Raw genomic sequence first — 18267 nt, 5'->3', positions numbered from 1 at the left:
TCAGTGGTGATGGGGAAGGGCAGGTGGAGCAGGTAAGTCACCTCCAGACAGGAGGGTATAAAAGACACTTGAATTACAGCAGCAGGGCCACTTGCACACCGGGAGCTGTTAGAGGTTACTTGTATTGCCAGACCTTCTGTGTGCTTGGAAGCGAGTCGGGAAGCTACCGGGGAGCTCGAATACCAGGAGGCAGCTTATAAATACAAAAGACCCTGAGCCTAAGACAATCCTCTGGAGAGAAGACTCTTCAGGGGTAGAAATCAAGAGCCCAGAACATGCTTTTCTCCTCCTAAACAGCACTTGAACAGGTATTTATAGACTTTAATCTGCTGTACACCTCTTAACTTGCTGGGTATTCAGTCTCTCTGAGTTAAAGATACCATTAGGGAATCATGCTACAGAACAGTTTTGGCCACTATCTTAACTGCGTACTCTCGTTTGTCTGGTTTTATGGTGTGGAAGTAGGTTTTCTAGGACTTGTTGAGAAGTGAAAAGTACTTAAGTACTTAGTTTTAAATCTGAGTTTACAAGTCTCTCCTGAATGGTTTTGTTATTTACTGATGTTCCCAAAGTTTCTGGAAAGCCCAGGTAAAGAGCTGGGAAAGTGAGGTAAACAGCTGCAGGGTCTGAGGGGATGCAGTGTGACCGTGCAGGTCTGAACAATTGAAGATATTGTCTTATATTAAAAAAAATAAATAAATCATGTGATCATGTAGCGCAGAAAAAAAAAAAAAAAGGCCAATAGAAAAACAAAGAAATAAACCCCCCCAGACCCTAACTAATTCTATTGAGATTCCAGACTGCGTGTCTTCATTGGGGCTTTCCAGCTTTAGTGGCCGGCTCTCATTTCGTAGTACAGCAGGAGTGCAAGAGAAACCTTGGTCCCTGCGTTAGCTGCTGCCCAAACCCATTTTTTCTTTCTGAGCATCAGCATTACGGCAACACACCAAAAGACCCAAGCAGCGGGCAGAGGCTGACCTGTCCAGTGCGGCGCAGCGTGAGTTTAAACTGTCTTTCCCATGACTCTGTGCCCTGCTCCTTGTATCTTCCCAGTTTATCTTCCCAGTTTAAGTCAACTACCTGTGTCATGTCTGACCAAGGTGCCTCGTAACACCAAAATATTGATAAAAGTAAGTAGACTCAAAAGTTATTAAAACTAAGAAGCATCTATAGTGTCACGATCATCTGTAGCAAAGGCAAAACATGGGCAAAAGCTTCTATCTTCATTTAAAAGCAACCGTTGTGAGTAAACTTCCTCCAGTTTACTATCACAACACTGCTGTTGCTGTAGCTGTCACGTTACAAACTAGCAAAAACCCCAACAGAACAGCTTTTTCCCATAGGTTACGAAATTACAGTTTGCGCAAGCAAAGGCTCTCTCTTTCTGAGGTTACCAGGTTGCCACTGGTTTTGCTGCTCACCATCTCTGACAAACACTTGAAGCTTGAGGGACTGCAAAGAACTGGGCGTAGGGAATGCAGTTCTGCAAAACAGATTTAGTAAAAAAAAAACCAACCTAACTCAAAACAACTGGGGTTTTCCCTCACCTCTGTGCCAGCTTGGGCTCTGGATTTGTAATTCATCAGCATCTGCCAGATTGTGCTAAAACATGCACGGTGATCTGTAGCCAGAAAAAAATTTTAAAAAAAATTAAAAACCCATCACAACTTGCTGAAATGTGCAGATAGCCTGTGACTGAAAATTTAACTTGAGGAGAGGCTTCACAAAATTTTCTTCATTTAGAATAAGGGAAGAAAAAGAAGGAAGGTTCTTAAAGTTGGTTCCAGCTCCGGCAATGCTAGCTGTGATGGCAGAGGGGGGAATACTTCACTCTTAAATAATGGAGACTTTTTTGGTGCAATGTGAGGAATACGCAGTCTTTCTGATACCTCAAATTAGCTTTCTGTGCTGAGACGTGGAGTCTCTAGTCATGCTGGTGAGCCACTGCTGGAGTGATGGGAGACCTATAATTACAGCAGCAATCTGAACCTTTCTGGCTTGTCATCGGTAAATCTCCCAACACAAAGAATCAAGCCTAGCTAGTTCAGTGACACAGGCTACAAAAATGTTCCCCAGGCACACAGCATCAGGGCCATCGCTGGGAATTTCCTCCAGCTGAACAGTTGCTTTCAGGTAAAAGTGCTTGATAGCTGAAAAGTTGTATATATCTGAATATCTGCATGTATGCGAAGCTGCATGTCTAGCCTAGGGATAACTTGAGTTCAGGGCAACGCTTCGGTTGCTGAAAAGACTGGAGCGCATTGTAAACCAGTTTGCTAGAAGTGGCGTATCAGCCGCTCAGCTCGAGGCTCCTGCCTGCACACCACAACAAAGCAGAGAGCACATGGCAGCACACAGCAAGGCTTGGGCCGTGCTGGCACTGCTCCAGGGCCGAGGACAGGGAGGAACTGTGTTTCCCTAGGGAAACCAGAGCAACAAGGAAACAGCAAAGAATTCCCCTTGCTCTGGCGCCAAGGCCATTTCCTTCAATGTTGCTTTTCTTGCTGTGTCACAGTGACAAGACAGAAATGCTTCTTGTGCTGCTTGGAGTCAAGGATGAAATAAACTTTGCAAGATAAGGTGTTTCCTCACCTCCCTTGGGTTCTCCTGTGATATGGGGGGGGAGTTCAGACCCCGCTGTGGACAGACTAAACCAGGCAGCATCACCGGGTGGTGCCTCGCCTGCCTGCCAGGCATGAACCATGATTCAAGGCACAAAGCTCTGTCAGAGCACATCAAGAAAGATTAACCTCCCCCTCATCACCTCCACAACTGAACAGCGTTATCTGTCTCTTAGGCCTTGCTCATGCTGCCACCATAATATCTGAGTGCCTCCCAGACACTGGGAGACTGCCATAGCGAGGTCCCTGCTTGACCTCATGGAGTCTTCTGCTCTCCTCCCTGCTCAGGTTTCGGCGAGCACCAGCCGGGGTAGGTTTTTGTTGTGTTTTTTCTGCCCAGAGGGAGGCATGTATGGGGAAAGACTGCACCCATCTATAAGCCCATGGGGGTTCTGGTGAAAAGGCTTTGGCTGGATGGTGGATCTCTGCTGGTTGCTTGCTTCTTTGCAGGATGTTTAACTTCACCTTCGGTACGCAGCTTCAAACAGGCTACCTGTGTCATTCTCGTCTCTAGCAGGGATCTCTTCCAGGCTCAGGATGCCGTGGAAGTCACGAACTTGCTCTTTGTTCCTTTTAAGGGGTTACACACAGGCCTGGTGATGGGTGTGTTCAAATTGTTTGAAATGAAGGCTGTGGTTTTCTTCTCTTCTAGAGTCTCCCAGGGCTCTGTTCATTTCCTCGGGCTCCGTCATGTCGTGCTTCACGCAGCTGTGGCACTCCAGCACACCAGACTCCCCCACCAGCCCAGTCCCCACATCTCCAAGTGAAATCCCCATCCCCATCAGCCCCATCGTTGTCACCTCCCCAGGAGATGGCAAGAGGAAGGCAAGGTCCCCAACTGACAAGCCGGGGTCTCCAAACCCAACATCTCCGAAGCCAACCTCCCCTGTTGAGTGTTCCATTTGCTTCAACACCTACGACAATACCTTCAAGACGCCCAAGCTGCTCCAGTGCTCCCACGTGTTCTGCCTGGAGTGCGTGGCCCGCCTGAGCACGGGGCTGCCCCCAAACCAGCCAGAGGACCAGCTCCCCTGCCCCTTCTGCAGGCAGCTGACCAGCATCCCTCAGGAAGGTGCCCCAGCACTGGAGACCAGCAGGGAGCTCCTCGCCACGCTGCCTCCCGAACTCCAGCAGGAGAAGGTGCTCTGGATGGAAGGGACCAAGCTCTGCTGCCGTCAGTCTTCTGACGACCCTGAGAATCCAGACTCGTGTATCTCCATTGACGTTGCCATGAGCAAGCCAGAAAGCCCGGAGGCCCCCCCGGCAGGGTTAGCTGGGAGGCTGTCCCGCTGTGACATGTGCGATGACTGGAAACGCATCGTCCTCCTCTCTGCGTTGATCATCATCCTGTTCTGCATCATTCTGTGGCCAGTCCAGTGTGCCCTGAAGACAGGGAACCTCCGCTGCTTCACAAGGACTGTTGCAATGAGCAGGCCAGAGTATCTTCCCCCTAAACACACCACAGTGGCACCACCAGTGACACAACCCCCCTTCCAGTAGCAGCGAGGCTGCCAGCTCCCTCCCTGCAGCACGCGCGGCCGGCAGGACCAATGCCCCAGGCATGTTCCTTGTTTGCTGGCAGACCCTGTGGCCCACTCCCCACACTCCCCCTGTGCCTGCGCTTGAACACACGCATCCTCCTCCAGGAGTTCTGCCGAAACACTTGCCTGCCAAGCCGTCTCCAGCCCAGGAATGCTCCAAGGAGCTGCCTCAGCATCCTGCTGCCAAGCTCTCCATAGAAACGGAGCCTTCCAAGCAACAGGCAGGTTCCTCGGAGGTTTGCCACGAGTGGCACCGGCACCCACCGTGTGCTGCCTTGGATGGACCCCAGGTGACACTGGGTGCAATTCCTCTAACTCCCTCAGGGAATTAAAGGGCTATTTTTGCAAACTGAAGGATCTACCTGATTATTCCTAAGAGGAGCTGGGAACTGGAGGGTAAAGACATGTCAGAGTCGTATAAGCAGATGAAAATTATCCTTATTCCGCATGCCTGGGACATTTTCCAGGGCATTATTCAGTGCTGGTGGTGCAAATGCTGCCTCCTGCTGACACACCCGGGTCTGTCACCGCTACCCCCCTTCCCGGCTGTGCTGCTATTCTGGTGAGCTTTTGAACGGAACAAAGCAGCCTTTCTACCCATTTTTTCCCCTAAGATGACGCTTAAAAAAAAATCACTCATCCCTACCTGGAAAGCGATTTTGAAGGCAGGGGGTGAGCACTGTTAGGACACTGACACAGTGGTACCACCCCGCCCCTCGAGTGACACCATCAGTGAACTTGATTCATACTCACAGACAAACTGTTACCACAACGATAGATGTTCCATCTTTTGAGAGCTTTACCCTCCTAATCTTAACGTGTCAGTATTAAGACACAGGCCAGTTCTTACACTTATATTTTTATTTGATCCAGTGATCTTCTGACAGTGATTAACAAAAGTCTTCATGATGACAGTGGCTTACAATTAAATGTTTTCTATTCAAACACATGGATGTAAGATGGCATTCTATGTAAGTACCATATGTGTATGTATTAAATTATGGTTTTATACAATGCAAGGTGTCAGTTTGTAGCAATTACTCCACATTTCCCTTCCTACCTGCAGCTGGAGGTGTTCGCTTAGCAGCCCCGAGTCCAGCTGCATTCCCAAATCATGGTAGCTACACAGCAGGTGGCATGTCTGTACTCTGGGTCGTACATCAGCTGTCCCAGCGTTGTACAATGCTGCACACATGGGCAGCTTTATCCTGTAAATCCACACTTACTACCATCTAGGTGGTGCTGCCCCAGATGCAACTTCCCTCTGTGTCTACCTGATTTGACCTGACCTGAAAAATGAGAAGCTGCAAAGACTGCTCATCTTTTGCTTCTTCCCAGCTGGATGAAAGTTGCTTCCAGTCTCCGTTTTCAGGAAATCTAATTTGAAATAGAAAAGGCTGAAGCAATGGCAGAAGTAACTCCAGTCTGTTGCTATGCAAAACTCCCATGGAAAGCCGCTGTGCGCTGTATCTGCAACACCTTTGTTGTTCAGCTGCAGGCTGGTATTATCTGCGCCAGCCATGTGTCTGCAGAAACTACTCCAGGCACTCTTAACAACTTCTGCCAAAGTCACTGGGCTTGACAGGGATTCTCACTTGTATCACCCTGTCCATTCCACTGTGCTTGCCACTGAAGGGATATCTTCACAGGACCAATTTAAACGTGCTCTTGGAAAAAGCGACTCACCAAGACTTAAGGCAGAGAAGGGACTTCCATTTTACCCGAGGTGCGTTTGGGGCTAAGCCCAGCAAACAGACACTAGTGCAGATGAAGTGCTTTGTCATCACATCTTCGTTACCACTCAGCTCCCACTGATGGGACCTAAGGGCAGGGGAGCGGGAAATAACATCTTCAGCCTATAAAATCTATTGTTACGGTGGCAACTGGGCCACAGAGATGTTCCCACAGTTCCAACTGCTCCCAATTGTCTGCCACAGCATCCTTGGGGGGGCTGTCCCTTTGCACCTCCCCTTCTCACTGTGGGCTTGGGAACACAGGCTGAAGGTTTAGCTGGAAGGCAGCTGAACCTCTCGCTCACGCATAACCAAAAGGAAGAGCCAAAGCAAGTGAAAATGGGGCCCTGAGCAGCAGCGTTTGGCGATGGGACACACTGGGGCTGCCCCATTGTCCGCATCAACTGTCAAGTCACTTTCCCAAAAAGTAAACTACTTCAGGAAAAAAAAACCAACACCAAAACAAAACCACCTGCCTTGAGAATATTCAATATTTATTAAAAGTGCAATAAAAATAAACAGTTCTCCTGTCCCTGGGACATGGGACCAGGAAGACCAGCCAGGAAATACAGCCAAGGTACATCATTGTGCTCTTGTTCAACCCCTTCTGCTCAACACTCGGAGCCGGCGCTCCAGGCACTAACACCCCCACCATGCAGCGAGCCCACCTTGTGCCAGGGACCTAGGAGGACCCCAGCATCAGCCCCACGTATGCTCTGGAGGTTCAGGCACTGGCCCTCAGACCCAAGGCTCCCCTCAGAGCACACTTCCAGACACGTGGATCCTGCAGGAAGGGGTTCTTTGGCAGGACTATTTGCAGGCCTTAGGGCTGGAACAGCAGGAAGCACTGGCAGTCACAAGTCAAGACTTATGACCAGAACTGGAATACTCCACTCAGTGACACGCTCATCTTCATAGCGCTGGTCAAGTCACAAACACTCCTACAACACCCTTACTCAGCAGACACAACACTTGCCATATAGTTGCAAGGGAGAAAGAAAAGAGGTCATGCAGCAAGGTAATGCAAGAGCTGCATCAAGCTTAGAGGGGCCCAGCTCAAAAAGTTCAGCTCCGTTAGTATTCGAGGCTGTTACTCACTAGGGGTGGCTAAAAGCACAGCGCACAGCCACAGCTGCTTTCCTGCCCTTCAGCACCCATCAGTTAGGTGAGATTTCACTTAGCTCAGCGCTGAGACCCACACAGCCAGGATGGAGATGCCCACCTCTGTCTCTCAGTTCTGCTATGAAACCCGCGTGCAGAGCGGCTAGCACTCCCAGGCACACACACGCGTCTGCTGTACTACAGCAGCAGGGCTTGCTCGGTGTGCTTTGGCAGGGTTGCATAGAAATCTAGAACCAGTACAGCCAAAAGGAAGTGTGAGAAGAGAACGAACAGAGGTGCAAATACCTGGGTCCAGGCAGTGCTCTCTATTTCTCACACTCACAGGCAGCAAAGTTACTCCAGGATTTAGTCTAAAAACACTTAGAAATGATTGACCTAATGAAAACATTGAAGTGTACTAACATTTTACTAACACCCTAAGTGGGCAACCCTGGAAAAGCTCCTAAGCAAATAGTTGTTTCCGTTCCTTTTAACAATTTGTATGTAAAAAATAAGAATCTTAAATTAAAAAAAAAAAAATTAAACTGAGCTTTGATGCCCTAATGAATGTCCAGAGGCACTTCCACATAAATATCAACCTACTGATACAGGGGAGAATGGGAGAAGATCCTTCTCACGAATAAGTTAGGTCAAGGCACGTTCTTAGGCGCAGACTCTGCTTGCTTCTTACAGTCAGCTTCTTCCTCGCTGAATCCAAGGTGCTTGGGGAAGGCAAGATGGGCAAAAAAAATTGTCTGCAACTGCAGAACTTGGGAAGGGTGGACGTAAACACTGTAAATCCTGCATTCCAAAAAACAAGAAGGAAGAAGGGTGGCAGGGTTTATAACTGGGAGAAAAGTGCATTGATAAGGCTACAGAGCTGAGACACTCCCAGCGTGTGAAGTCTTTCCTATTTGTTTGCATACAGTCTTGTTCTCCGAGTCTGACAGCCTCCTAACGTAACAGTCCAAAAAAACAGATCTCCCCCCACCCTGGTAACATTATAAATGTGTTTCCCTGTTCAGGTCCCGTTTTGCCATTCCCCCCTGTTCTCTGCCACAGCCACATTGTAGAATCACGCAAACATTTAGGTCGGAAAAGACCTTTAAGACCATCGAGTCCAACCGTTAACCTGGGACTGCCAAGTCCACCACTAAACATGTCCCTAAGTACAACGTCTTCAGGCTCCATCAGCTTTCATCAAAGCATAGCTGCCTTCCCTGATGCAGGCAGAGCCACGGAGGTCTGCATAAGCTGAGCTGAAGAGGAGGTAGGTCAAATGCAATGTAAACAGACTACGGTGACGCTCTCAGTTAATCAAGGGAAGCATTCCTACCTGTACAGCCTCCATACAGCTCACCTCCAGCTCCTTTATCGCCCTGTATTACTCATCCCTGAAACCTTTGGGCTTTTGATGTTAAGGTTCTCGTAGACGGAAGCTGACTCATCGTCAACCCTGTCAATAAACAAAGCCTTGTTATTAACAGCCTCACGGCTCTGGATCTTTTCCCAGAAGCAGGTGGCCAGTGGGAAGCGGGTAATGGCACAGCCAAGCTCCCTTTTTCCCTCCCAGCCTTGTAGATAGGATGACATCGGGGCACCCACTGTTCTCAAGCCCTGTTTTCTCTCCCCCTGGCCAGGCCACCCCTCCTAGGTTCAAATACAGCTTGGGGATGGAGCCTTGGACCTTCCCCCACGTCAGCCTTTCAAGGATGCAAAGTTCTTGCAGGATAGCGGATACAGTTCCCGGTGTTCCCTACTCCTACCTTCTCTACATATCCAATTTCTCTGGATTTTCTAAAGTGTAATGGGAGGAGAGGACGGCACCAAAGGCCAGAGCCAAGTACCCCTCAAGCAGGTTTGGCACCCAAGGGTGAACTCCCGGGGGCTCTCTGGAGCCGACCGTACCAGCCCAGCAGAGCTCTCCATGCTCGGCTCAGTCCTTGCCCCCATCATTTATTCTGAGTTGCAGTTTCAAAGTTGGGCATTTTAAACACGGCACAAACATTCCTAGAGCCCAGCGGGGAAGATCTCAGCTGGCCAGACCCCACAGGAAGGTTCACAACACCAGCGAAGGATCCAGAGTTGCCTTTAGCGCTGCATGAGAACAAGGTCTTTGCAGTTACTAACACACTGGGTGCAGTATGCAGGAGCCACCAGCACTCCAGCGGTGACCAAATGCCCAGAGAAGAACGTGTGACATCTCCTTTTGCTCTCCTCGTTTCAGTCGCATTTTTCATTCTGCGTGAGTCTAGCAACAGCATTTCTGCCTCCACTCTAACACCCGCTCCTCTGCTCCTGCCTAGTTCAAAACCAAATATGCAATTTCAAGGTGCCCAAAATCTCTTGTTATTACGTGTGACACACACCCCTACCCACTCACCTTCAACTTATAACCTCTCTTATCACTCACTGGTATCCCATTACTTGGGGCAAGAGGGAAGAACAGTGTGAGGTGTTTTATCTCTGCTTCTGTAAGGCACTCATGCTCCTTACTTAGCACATGCTCCCTCTCCACATGGGTGTGAATCCACCTCCCTCTGCTCTGCTCTCTTCCCGTCTTACTTCAGATTTTGCTATGAAAGTCCCTCAGTGGCAGTAGCACAGTTTCACTCGCTACCTGATTCTCCCAAGGCAAGGATATCGGGCTCGATTTCCTCCTCTCCTTTCCAGAAGCGTGGCACACAGGCAAGGTGCGCTGCCACCAGCCCTGATGATGGGGCGGTGGGGTCACCCCTCCATGCTTAGCCTTTCCCGTACGATACCCAGCAACTGGCCAGGTTTCAGGTATGGGAGAGGCAGGCTGGCAACAGATAAATACTGGGGCCTTTGCTCAAGCTGTTCTGTCTACTGCTGCAAGAGTTCTTAGCCCTGGGAGAGACGCTCAGCTTACACAGCCTGGGTCCGTGGTGAAGGGGGCTGCCCTTTGGCTCTGCCTTTTTCCATAGGAGAGTAGCCGATATTCAAGTAATCGCGCTCTTTCCTTTTATTCCTCTGGAAGAGAAAGCAAAGACAATAAAATCCCACTCAACGCAGATATAGAAGAAAGGTGCTGTATGCCAGCAGGGGACCAGTGGGTGTGGATTTATTTCCACGTGTTCAGGGCAGCATTGCAGCCCCAGGCAGATGGTGGGAGTGGAAGCGGTGCTTGGTGTGGGCCAACTTCTGCCCTTGCTTTTCCAACCAAGCCCAAGAGGACTCACCTGTTCTTCTTCCAACCTCTTCTGCTCAGCCTCAATGTACTGCTGAACAGCCATGTAAACAAACTTGTACTGTGCCTCCGTCTGCACCATGCCCGAACGCTGCCTGCGTACCATCTGGATAGTTTTGGGGATGTCGATATCGCAGTCCAAACCTGCCCAAGAGCGACAAGGTGAGGCTTAGGGAATGGGAATTAGATTGAACTTTGAAAGCTTTCAGTATCTCGCTGCACACAGTGTCAGCGAAGTCCCAGAATACTGTGAAAGGATTTGGTGCATCTCTATGCCTAGGACACTTCCCCCCCACCCCCCATCCCCCTTTTCACTTTTATCCCTGCCAGAGCACCTTGAAGTATGCATGGCTGAGGCAGGACTGACTTGCTTGGAGCAAGGGGAGTGAAGGGGAATTAGGTCTTTGCTGCAGCAACTTCCTGCAGATCCAGACATACCCCCTTGCACGGTTTATGAAATAGATACAACCGCTGCTGAAGAGGGTCCACCTGCCTCAAGGCTCCCAGGCCAGACCCAGAGATATTACAGAGAGTTCCACAACAGCTCTACAATTTCAGGGAAGGGTGACAGCCCTTCTACACAGAAGGGCCTGGGGGACTTTTTTCTAAAAGGGCTAATGGAGTCACACCCTTATGGAAGCTGTGTGCCCCCACCCTGCTCTCAATAAAAGAGGGCTGTCCAGGAGACCTTGAAATCCTGGCCCCACTGATACCAAGGAGAAGACTCTCTGGTGCTGAAAGCACCTCCCTTGCTAGAGGGCTGCCCATGTGCATGCCCATTTGGAGAGGGTTCACATTTCATTACGTTACAGCTCCGTTTCTTAGCCCGCAGAGAAACAGGGAACTGGGCACAGTGCAAAAGCCCTTCTCACCCTGCGTTCAGGTTAAGCCCACTGTTGCCCAGACAAGTCAAACCCACTGATCGGAGATCACGTACCCACTGCTTGCACAAGAGCAGGGTTATCCCGTAACTGGTCAGAGCAAGGCAAATGGTGAAACCCATGAGACAGACCAGGAGACATACCTTGCCGGTGAATAATATCCACCAGAATATCTATCACTATGATGGTGCCTGTGCGTCCTATTCCAGCACTGGAAAGAGAAAAGAAAAAAAAAAAAAAAGTCACTGCAGGAAGAAATGTTCCCCAGAGTTAGTCATCTCAGCTCCCACACACGCCTGGTCCATCCTGGGCAGGTTTGGCATGGCTGCTATGAGATGAGCCCAGCCAAATGCCAACCATTACGAGATCAGAGTTGAGCAGGCTGCACCAGAGCTACCAACTCCAGATCAGGCCTGCTCTATCACCAGCAAGGCTCTGGAGGAGGGCTGTATTTTCCCACGTGTATACTTCTATCCCAATTGCCTACCATCAGCTAACGTGATGACCCAGCTGCAGGTGTAACAAAAAAAAAAAAAAAAAAAAAGCACGACACATTTCGATTACCCATCCCCACTGCAGTGCCCCTGTGCTGACAGCCCACTGGTTCGTACCTGCAGTGCACTATGATCGGCCCCGTGTCTGGAATGCTTCGCTGTGCCCGATTCACTTGGTCCAGAAAGCTCAAAACCCCTCCTGGTTCATTGGGCACCCCATGGTCTGGCCAGCTAAAATACTGATAGTGCTTCACCAGTCTCGGGCACTCATCCTGCAGGGAGCAGAGACCCACCACCTAGTCAGAAACCCCCTCCTCCCACCAGGAGGCTTCTCCTTCATTTCTTATTTCTCAAACCTGGGGCAAAAAATGGCCCAGAAATTCAGCAGTGGGACCATTAAGTGAAAAAATAATGATAAAACGGCCAAACTGAAACACCACAGCTCCCTCCCCGGGGGTTCCAGCCCCGGCACGTTCCCAGCACACAGTCAGACAGCTGCAGAGGACTCACCTTGTCGGTCCGCACGATCTCCAGCTCCCGAAGGTAGTAGCCCTGGGCTTCCCGCTCGCTCACGTTCCGCACACAGATGCACCCGTACTCCTTGGTGCAACCCTTGTCCGGCCAGTAGCGGAAGCATTTGTTCTGCAGCAACACCAGAGAGCTGCTGGTTAGTGGAGACCGGGGAGCTGGAGGATGAACCCTCAGCACCTGGCGCAGGGGTGCTGCTGCACTCAAAGGGTGTGTGACCCCAGTGCAGACATTTAAAGCGGCCACACACAGAGCGTTTCCTTTGAACGGGGCTGTACCCCAAAGGGCTGTTCCTATAGGAAGGACGCGATGCCTAGGGGGATCTCCCTCCCCAGAGTGATCTTCCTCCTCGCCTAGCCCCTGCCTCAGGCAGGCATCGCTGTGCCAAAGGCATAGTCCTGACACACTGCACCAATGGAGCTGTTGGTCTGGTCACCGCCTAATTCCTGAGCCCAGTTTCCATCCTAAGGGCCTACACGGTCTTCCTATACCCCTCCTGTCCTCCAGCCCACCCCCCCTTTGCTATAGTGACTTTGCCAATGCAAAAGAAGGTATGCGAGTAGCGCTACCTTTATCTCATGGCTGCACAAGGCTGTTGCAAGCACAGCCCCCACCTCATTCCTAAGCAGAGCAGCTAGTGCCAATCACAGTTAGCTCCTCTCTTTTCTAGGGACGGCTGTTCTGATAAATGGCTCTGTATGGAATTTCACTGTATTCTTTGGCCCCCACCAACCCACTCCTAGTGAAATGCACACAGGTGGTACACAGATAGGCTGTAGAATTACTTTTGTTCCTCACACAGCTTGCAACACCCCCCCTCCCCCCCCACTTTCCAGCTTGCTGTAACAGGCACGATGCTTTCTCTCTCTCTGTCACCTGCAATTCCCTAGAGCCTTGAAGCAAGTCATGCAAGGGGCACCCCATTAATATTTACAGGGCTGGGGAGGCTGCACAGAGCAAAGCGGTATGTTTCTTTCATGAAGAGCTAAAGCAACATTACAAGACAGAGGAGAAATGAAACGAAAGCCCGCCAGAGACAACTTAACCGAACACTATAGTACTAGCAGCAGGTAACTTTCAGGCTTGGGGACAGCACCCTATGAGTGCTCACCCTGCCCCGCTCCACCTCCTTAGTTGTCATGACAATGACGTGACTGTTCTCTTGATACACCATGGCCCAGAAGTCATTCACAGTTGTCTGCAGGCAGCCCTGGGTGGCTATATAGATCTTGCAGTGCTCAGAGTTCCTTCCATCTTCAGGGATGCTCTGAGGACCAAAGAAGAAGGGCAAAAAGCCAGCAATGCTGGAGTGAGGAATTGAGAATTGCTTTAGTGCACCTTCAGCAGCAAAATCTGCACACCTTGCCATGCAGGATTTCTGAGCTAGCTGATTTTCCTCAGCAGACCTGCAGACATGAACCCCTCTCATCACCAGCTTCAACAGAGTCGCCAGAAAAGTGCTCTGCCTGCCTCCAGGGACCTTTACGCTGCTGTACCGCACATTCCTGTGCCACAGCCTCTTGCCAGCAGGCAGCTGCACAAGGTGCAGGTGGATGTGGCTGCAGTGAAGCCACCTGAAGGTTGCCCAAAGGCTGGTGCTTAAGTGCCAGAGCAGCACTGCTGGAAATACAGCTTCAAGCAGCAATTAGCTTACAGATGACAATTATAATTTGACCTTAGAGACAATGTTCAATGACATAAGAGTCTTGGTCGATCCTCTAGGACCTCCTTAACAGGTAAGGAAAGGAGTGGATTAAGATAAACTTTCAGACAGGGACAAACAGGACATTGTAGAATGATGAGATCCCTTGGGATACAATAAGAAAAATCCAGTGTTTGGCCTGGACCCAGTGAAAAATACTGGTCCTGACAGTCCACTCCCTTAAGACTGACACCATTACGGCACTTACCCACCAGAAACACAGCAAGGGGCTGAAGACAGCCCCCACATGGTGTCTTCCCTCTCCCAAGTACCTTGATGTAGTTGGCATTGATGTAGTCTGACCCAGGCACGCTCTCATCTACATCTCGGAGTGCCACCCGTGTGGTATCAACTGAAGGAGAAGAGAGTCCGGAATGAACACAGGAACACATCACACACACAGGAGCACGGGTGGGCTTTGCTGCAGAGTGGTCACAGTGGCTTCCAGCGAGGGCTCCCGTAAGGCTCTTACTATGAAGTCACATGGGCAACTACTGCAGAAGAGGGCATAAAATGCTCTCCTGGTGACACTCGGCAGTACTCCACACCACCTGGCTCACAGTAACTTGGTGGACATCAGCAATACGCAGTGTTGCAGGCTAACCTGAGCTCAAGTTTTCCTGTATTTCCTTTGGAGGCTCTAGCTTGCTCTATAGGATTTTTGAACTACACTTGGGCTCTGAAGCATATTTAGACTCACTGCTAAATTGCTCTCCTCTCTTTGTGCTGTTTTCCACGCAAAAGGGAAGGACGAGGTTAGAAAGGGGATGACGAACACCGTGAGCTAACTGGACCACTCCACTAGGACAGGATACAGCTCTTTCTGATTCAGCTAGGATCAGAAAGCTCTGCAGGGTTACCCAGCCCCAGAGAAGGATGCAGAAACCGTCGTGAAAAAAAAAAACGAAACCGCTATTCAGTTCGTCCTTACAGGGAAGGATGTTCTTGTAGCGATTCTTAGCCTTGTTCTCTGGTCGCTGTCCCTCCTTCCTGGGGTAAAGGAGCTTGCACTCTTGCTGCTGCAGCATCTGTGGAGCAGAATACAAAAGAACAAACTATTCTGGGCAGACAAGGGGAGTCAGAAGCAAGGGAAGGGCTATTTCCACTAGCTGCTTGGCTTCCTAATGCGGAGAAGAGCAAAGGGAATGCTGACAGGAAGGGAAGGGGAGCCAAGAAGCAGCTTGATGAGAGAGTTAAGAAGTGGAGAAGGCACAAATCCCCGCAGGGAACAAAATGCAGGCAGTTCTAGGATGGGGAAGGAGAAACTGCCTTGGACATGAGGAAAAAGCAATGAAAAAAAGGACCAGGAAGTAACTCCAACACGGAAAACAGGGAAAGGAGAAACAGTGTTGAGAAGAGGTCCTCAGTGCTGGAAAACCATGATACTCCCACGCAAATAAAATATTCTGCACCTGCAGGCACAAGTGGGACAAAGCACAGAAGCATCCTGTACCTCAAACTCTTCCCAGAACCCTTGCTTGGCCTTCTCACTGTGATCTGCCATTTTGTTCAGCTCCTTCACTCTGTTTTCAATGTTAGCTGCATTGATGCGCGTGGCATTGAATGGCTGAAAGACAGATGAAGACAGAACAGAAATCACTTTCAATAACAGAAAGACAGGTAACTGTCCCCTTGAAAAAAACACAACCAAACAGTTCCCAAATCCCTGAGGGTCTTGGTAGGAGCTGGGTCCTTTCCTGAGACCCTGAGTGCAGGGCCAGGGACCTCTCTGGCAAGCATGAGCCTGGATGAGTGTGACAAATAGCCAGCGGGATGTTCTGGGAGCAGGGAGTTCCCAAAGAGCAGGGGCAGACCTTTGCACTCCCCCAGCTGTCTGGGCAAGCCCAGAACCAACAAATATGTGCTAGAGCAGCTATTACCTGCTTCAGATGAACCACAGCTCCAGATTTCTCCACCATGGGGTTTTTCTTATAGTGCTCCACCAGGTCAGTGAGCGTGTCAAACCTCTCTCCTCCCCCCACGTCGTACTTCCCGTCCGGCTGCGGGACAGAATGGCAATACCACAGGGAGACTCGAATGCACAGCTCCCAGCTGGGTCACCCACCCAGCGCCTATCGCAGGTGAGCAGGGACAGCACGTTTCCCACCTGGTAGTGGATCATCACATGGGTCACGTGTGGTTTCCGATCTCCTGTCTCCATCTTATCCTCATTTGTCAGCACCGACAATACAAAGTCTCCTGGTTTGCTCTGGCTCTCCCGCACCAGAAAGCTACCTGGCTTCCCCTTCTCTGTCAGAAGCTTCTCTGCCTCCTTGCCAGTGAGGTGCCCATGGTACCACCTAGGGAGCAGCAACAGAGAGCAAGGTCAGCTCAGAAACATACACAGCATTGCTTTTAGACATGGGCTACACTTGCTGCTGGGGACGGCGCTCATGGGAAACCCACTTCTAGGCTCCCAATCTGCTCAACCCACTGGCATGGCACTGGCTTACTTTGGCAACAGGCCCCAGCGACTTTCCTCCAACGCTACACAATGTCACACCAGTACCATAGCCTGAGGCTGGAAGCATCAGGACTTTGCTCAATCCTCCAGCCAAATGTGACATGGCATCGGTATATTAAACTGCCGTGTGACATATGACAAGCACTGTCACCTAGGGATAGGGCTCTGACGAAGCTGTAAGAAACACAAATCTGGCAGTTCTTACTTGAAGGTGGCTACATTCTTCTTTATTTTTTAATATGGAAGAAAAAGAATGCTTGGAGTCAGCAGGCTGCGGTATCAGACAGCAACATGGGCAAACTGACCAGGAACAAGATGCTTTGACACAGTTTGGGAATGACTTTCAGAAGGATCCTCCTGGCCAAGTCACTAACTCAGCTCAGGTCTGGCTAAGGGAGAACAGAAGTGCCCTGCACGCCCGCCTGGAGTGGCAAAACCGGGTTCCCCACTGTGCCTACGAGGCTTCTCTCCCTCCAGCCTTCCCTGCGGCCGCGTCTGCAACCAGTGGCAATTACAAGGTGCGGAGGTTTGTGCTCAGCCCTTCCCAAGCCTCACTGTGTGGGCACGAGTTACTCCACCTCTCCATCCGTGTACATCTCGCATGCATGTGCCCCTGTTTCTCTACCTAATCTCTCATAATCCTTTCTCTTGGTCTGCTGACACGCTTACACCGCAGCCCAGTGAAATGCAGGCTACCTTTGAACTGGCTCGGCCAGAAGCCTGTAGCAGCCGTGCCACGATGCCTCGGGGTCAAGCACAGGATAATCTGCCTGTCCCCGGCCATGCCCTCCGCAGCAACCACGGCAGCGCCGTGCGAGCTCCATGCTCTGGCGAGGCAGCTCCCCCGCGGCGTGCATGGCAGCTCCCCAGGCCGGCACGCCTCACGGGCCAGTGCTTGGCCGCAGCCTTCCGTAGGCACAGGTGGCCGTCTGGAGTGAAGCAGAGCTGCTTTTTGCCTCTGAGCCTTCAATCCCCACACGCCATCAAGGGCTCTGGGCAGATGCCACGGGTTCCACTGGGAAGGCGCTGGCTCCGGGCCTGCAGCCACGCTGCCAGGAGTTCAGAGAGGCTCAAAAATAACCTTCCAGGGGCGATGCAATGGCATCACGTCACGTCTCAGCAACTTTGTCCCAGGGGACGGAGTTTATAGAATGGCAGTCTGCAATGCCAAGCCTTTCGAGTCCTGACTGAGCACGCTGTAATGGCAGCCATGTCAGGCCTGGCTGGGAAGACCCCTAAAGGGCCAGACTCCTTCCCCCTGGCTGAAGAAGGCATTAGAATCATGGGGCCGCAGCAGTCCTGCTGCTGCAGAGGGCAGAACCTCGGGCCAAGTACCTCGGTGCCTGCTTACAACACTGCTGCTATTCAGCCCCAGGTCTTGGAAACTGCTACCCTGACACATCCCACTATATTCTGACACCATCGTCAGTTCGTGTATTTAGAGGACTTGGACCCTTCCTTCTGCCTGATGCCACCAGATGTGTGGTCTGGAGCAGAAATCTTTACTGAGCTTCCTTGCCAAGCCAGACTTTCCTTGGCAGGAAAAGAGGGGGAAACCCAGCTGAAGGGGGTTTCCACTTTTCCTGAGCTTCTGCTAACATGAGCAGCTGCCCGGCTGCTTTTCACCCTGTGATCTGGGACGAGTAAAGAAACCACCCTGGCAACAAAGGGAGCACATGAGCTGGAGGGACTTCCCAGCGCCACGGCCCGCCGGCTCACATGACAGCGCGAGGGGAGCACCTCTGCCCTGTTTCAGGAACCGAGACCAGTCACAGCTTCACCTTACCCTGGCTGCTAAAGTTAGAGTGGTTAGGAGCCTGCTCTGGCATCACCGGCTGCCTGACTAGGCATTCCCCTTTCCAACCCCCCGCGTCAGCTGCTGCATATGACACTGGGGAAACTGAGGGGGAGGAAAAGGAAAAAAAGGGGTCACTGGAGTGTCACAGACAAAGAGGAGGAAAGAAGGTCACTAATGGGCTGGTGGAAACATC

The 18267-nt window shown here is 50.9% G+C and overlaps 2 protein-coding genes across 3 annotated transcripts in view; one reads left to right on the top strand and one right to left on the bottom strand.

Annotated features, from left to right (window-relative positions):
• The first annotated feature begins 2879 nt into the window (after positions 1–2879).
• RNF223 (ring finger protein 223) lies at positions 2880–4121 on the top strand. Its single transcript, XM_014278789.2, has 2 exons — positions 2880–2931; positions 3274–4121. Exons 1-2 carry the CDS (start codon positions 2880–2882, stop codon positions 4119–4121), a joined length of 900 nt encoding a protein of 299 aa, XP_014134264.2.
• A 2247-nt stretch (positions 4122–6368) lies between these two features.
• LOC102054041 (tyrosine-protein phosphatase non-receptor type 11-like) overlaps positions 6369–18267 on the bottom strand; it is a 57975-nt gene continuing 46076 nt past the window's right edge. Inside the window, exons 4-16 of one of the 2 annotated variants that reach the window (XM_055704089.1) lie at positions 15920–16112; positions 15693–15812; positions 15266–15379; positions 14744–14840; positions 14085–14164; positions 13222–13377; positions 12093–12224; positions 11700–11854; positions 11232–11299; positions 10200–10351; positions 9890–9990; positions 8333–8452; positions 6369–7797 (exon numbers count right to left, since the gene is read on the bottom strand). In XM_055704089.1, coding sequence (XP_055560064.1) covers positions 8368–8452; positions 9890–9990; positions 10200–10351; positions 11232–11299; positions 11700–11854; positions 12093–12224; positions 13222–13377; positions 14085–14164; positions 14744–14840; positions 15266–15379; positions 15693–15812; positions 15920–16112 — 1453 coding nt within the window. In that variant the 3' untranslated portion in view covers positions 6369–7797; positions 8333–8367. The remainder of the gene's footprint in view (positions 7798–8332; positions 8453–9889; positions 9991–10199; positions 10352–11231; positions 11300–11699; positions 11855–12092; positions 12225–13221; positions 13378–14084; positions 14165–14743; positions 14841–15265; positions 15380–15692; positions 15813–15919; positions 16113–18267) is intronic. The other variant, XM_055704090.1, reaches the window with a different exon arrangement.

This window comes from Falco cherrug, chromosome 3 (assembly GCF_023634085.1).
Source record: "Falco cherrug isolate bFalChe1 chromosome 3, bFalChe1.pri, whole genome shotgun sequence".
NCBI lineage: Eukaryota > Metazoa > Chordata > Aves > Falconiformes > Falconidae > Falco > Falco cherrug.
This window is presented reverse-complemented; position numbering and strand designations above follow the sequence as displayed.

Coding starts and splice junctions, on each gene's coding strand:
- RNF223 (XM_014278789.2), top strand. CDS start 2,880: ATGGAGTCTTCTGCTCTCCTCCCTGCTCAGGTTTCGGCGAGCACCAGC. Junction 2,932..3,273: donor TTCGGCGAGCACCAGCCGGG/GTAGGTTTTTGT, acceptor CTTCTCTTCTAG/AGTCTCCCAGGGCTCTGTTC.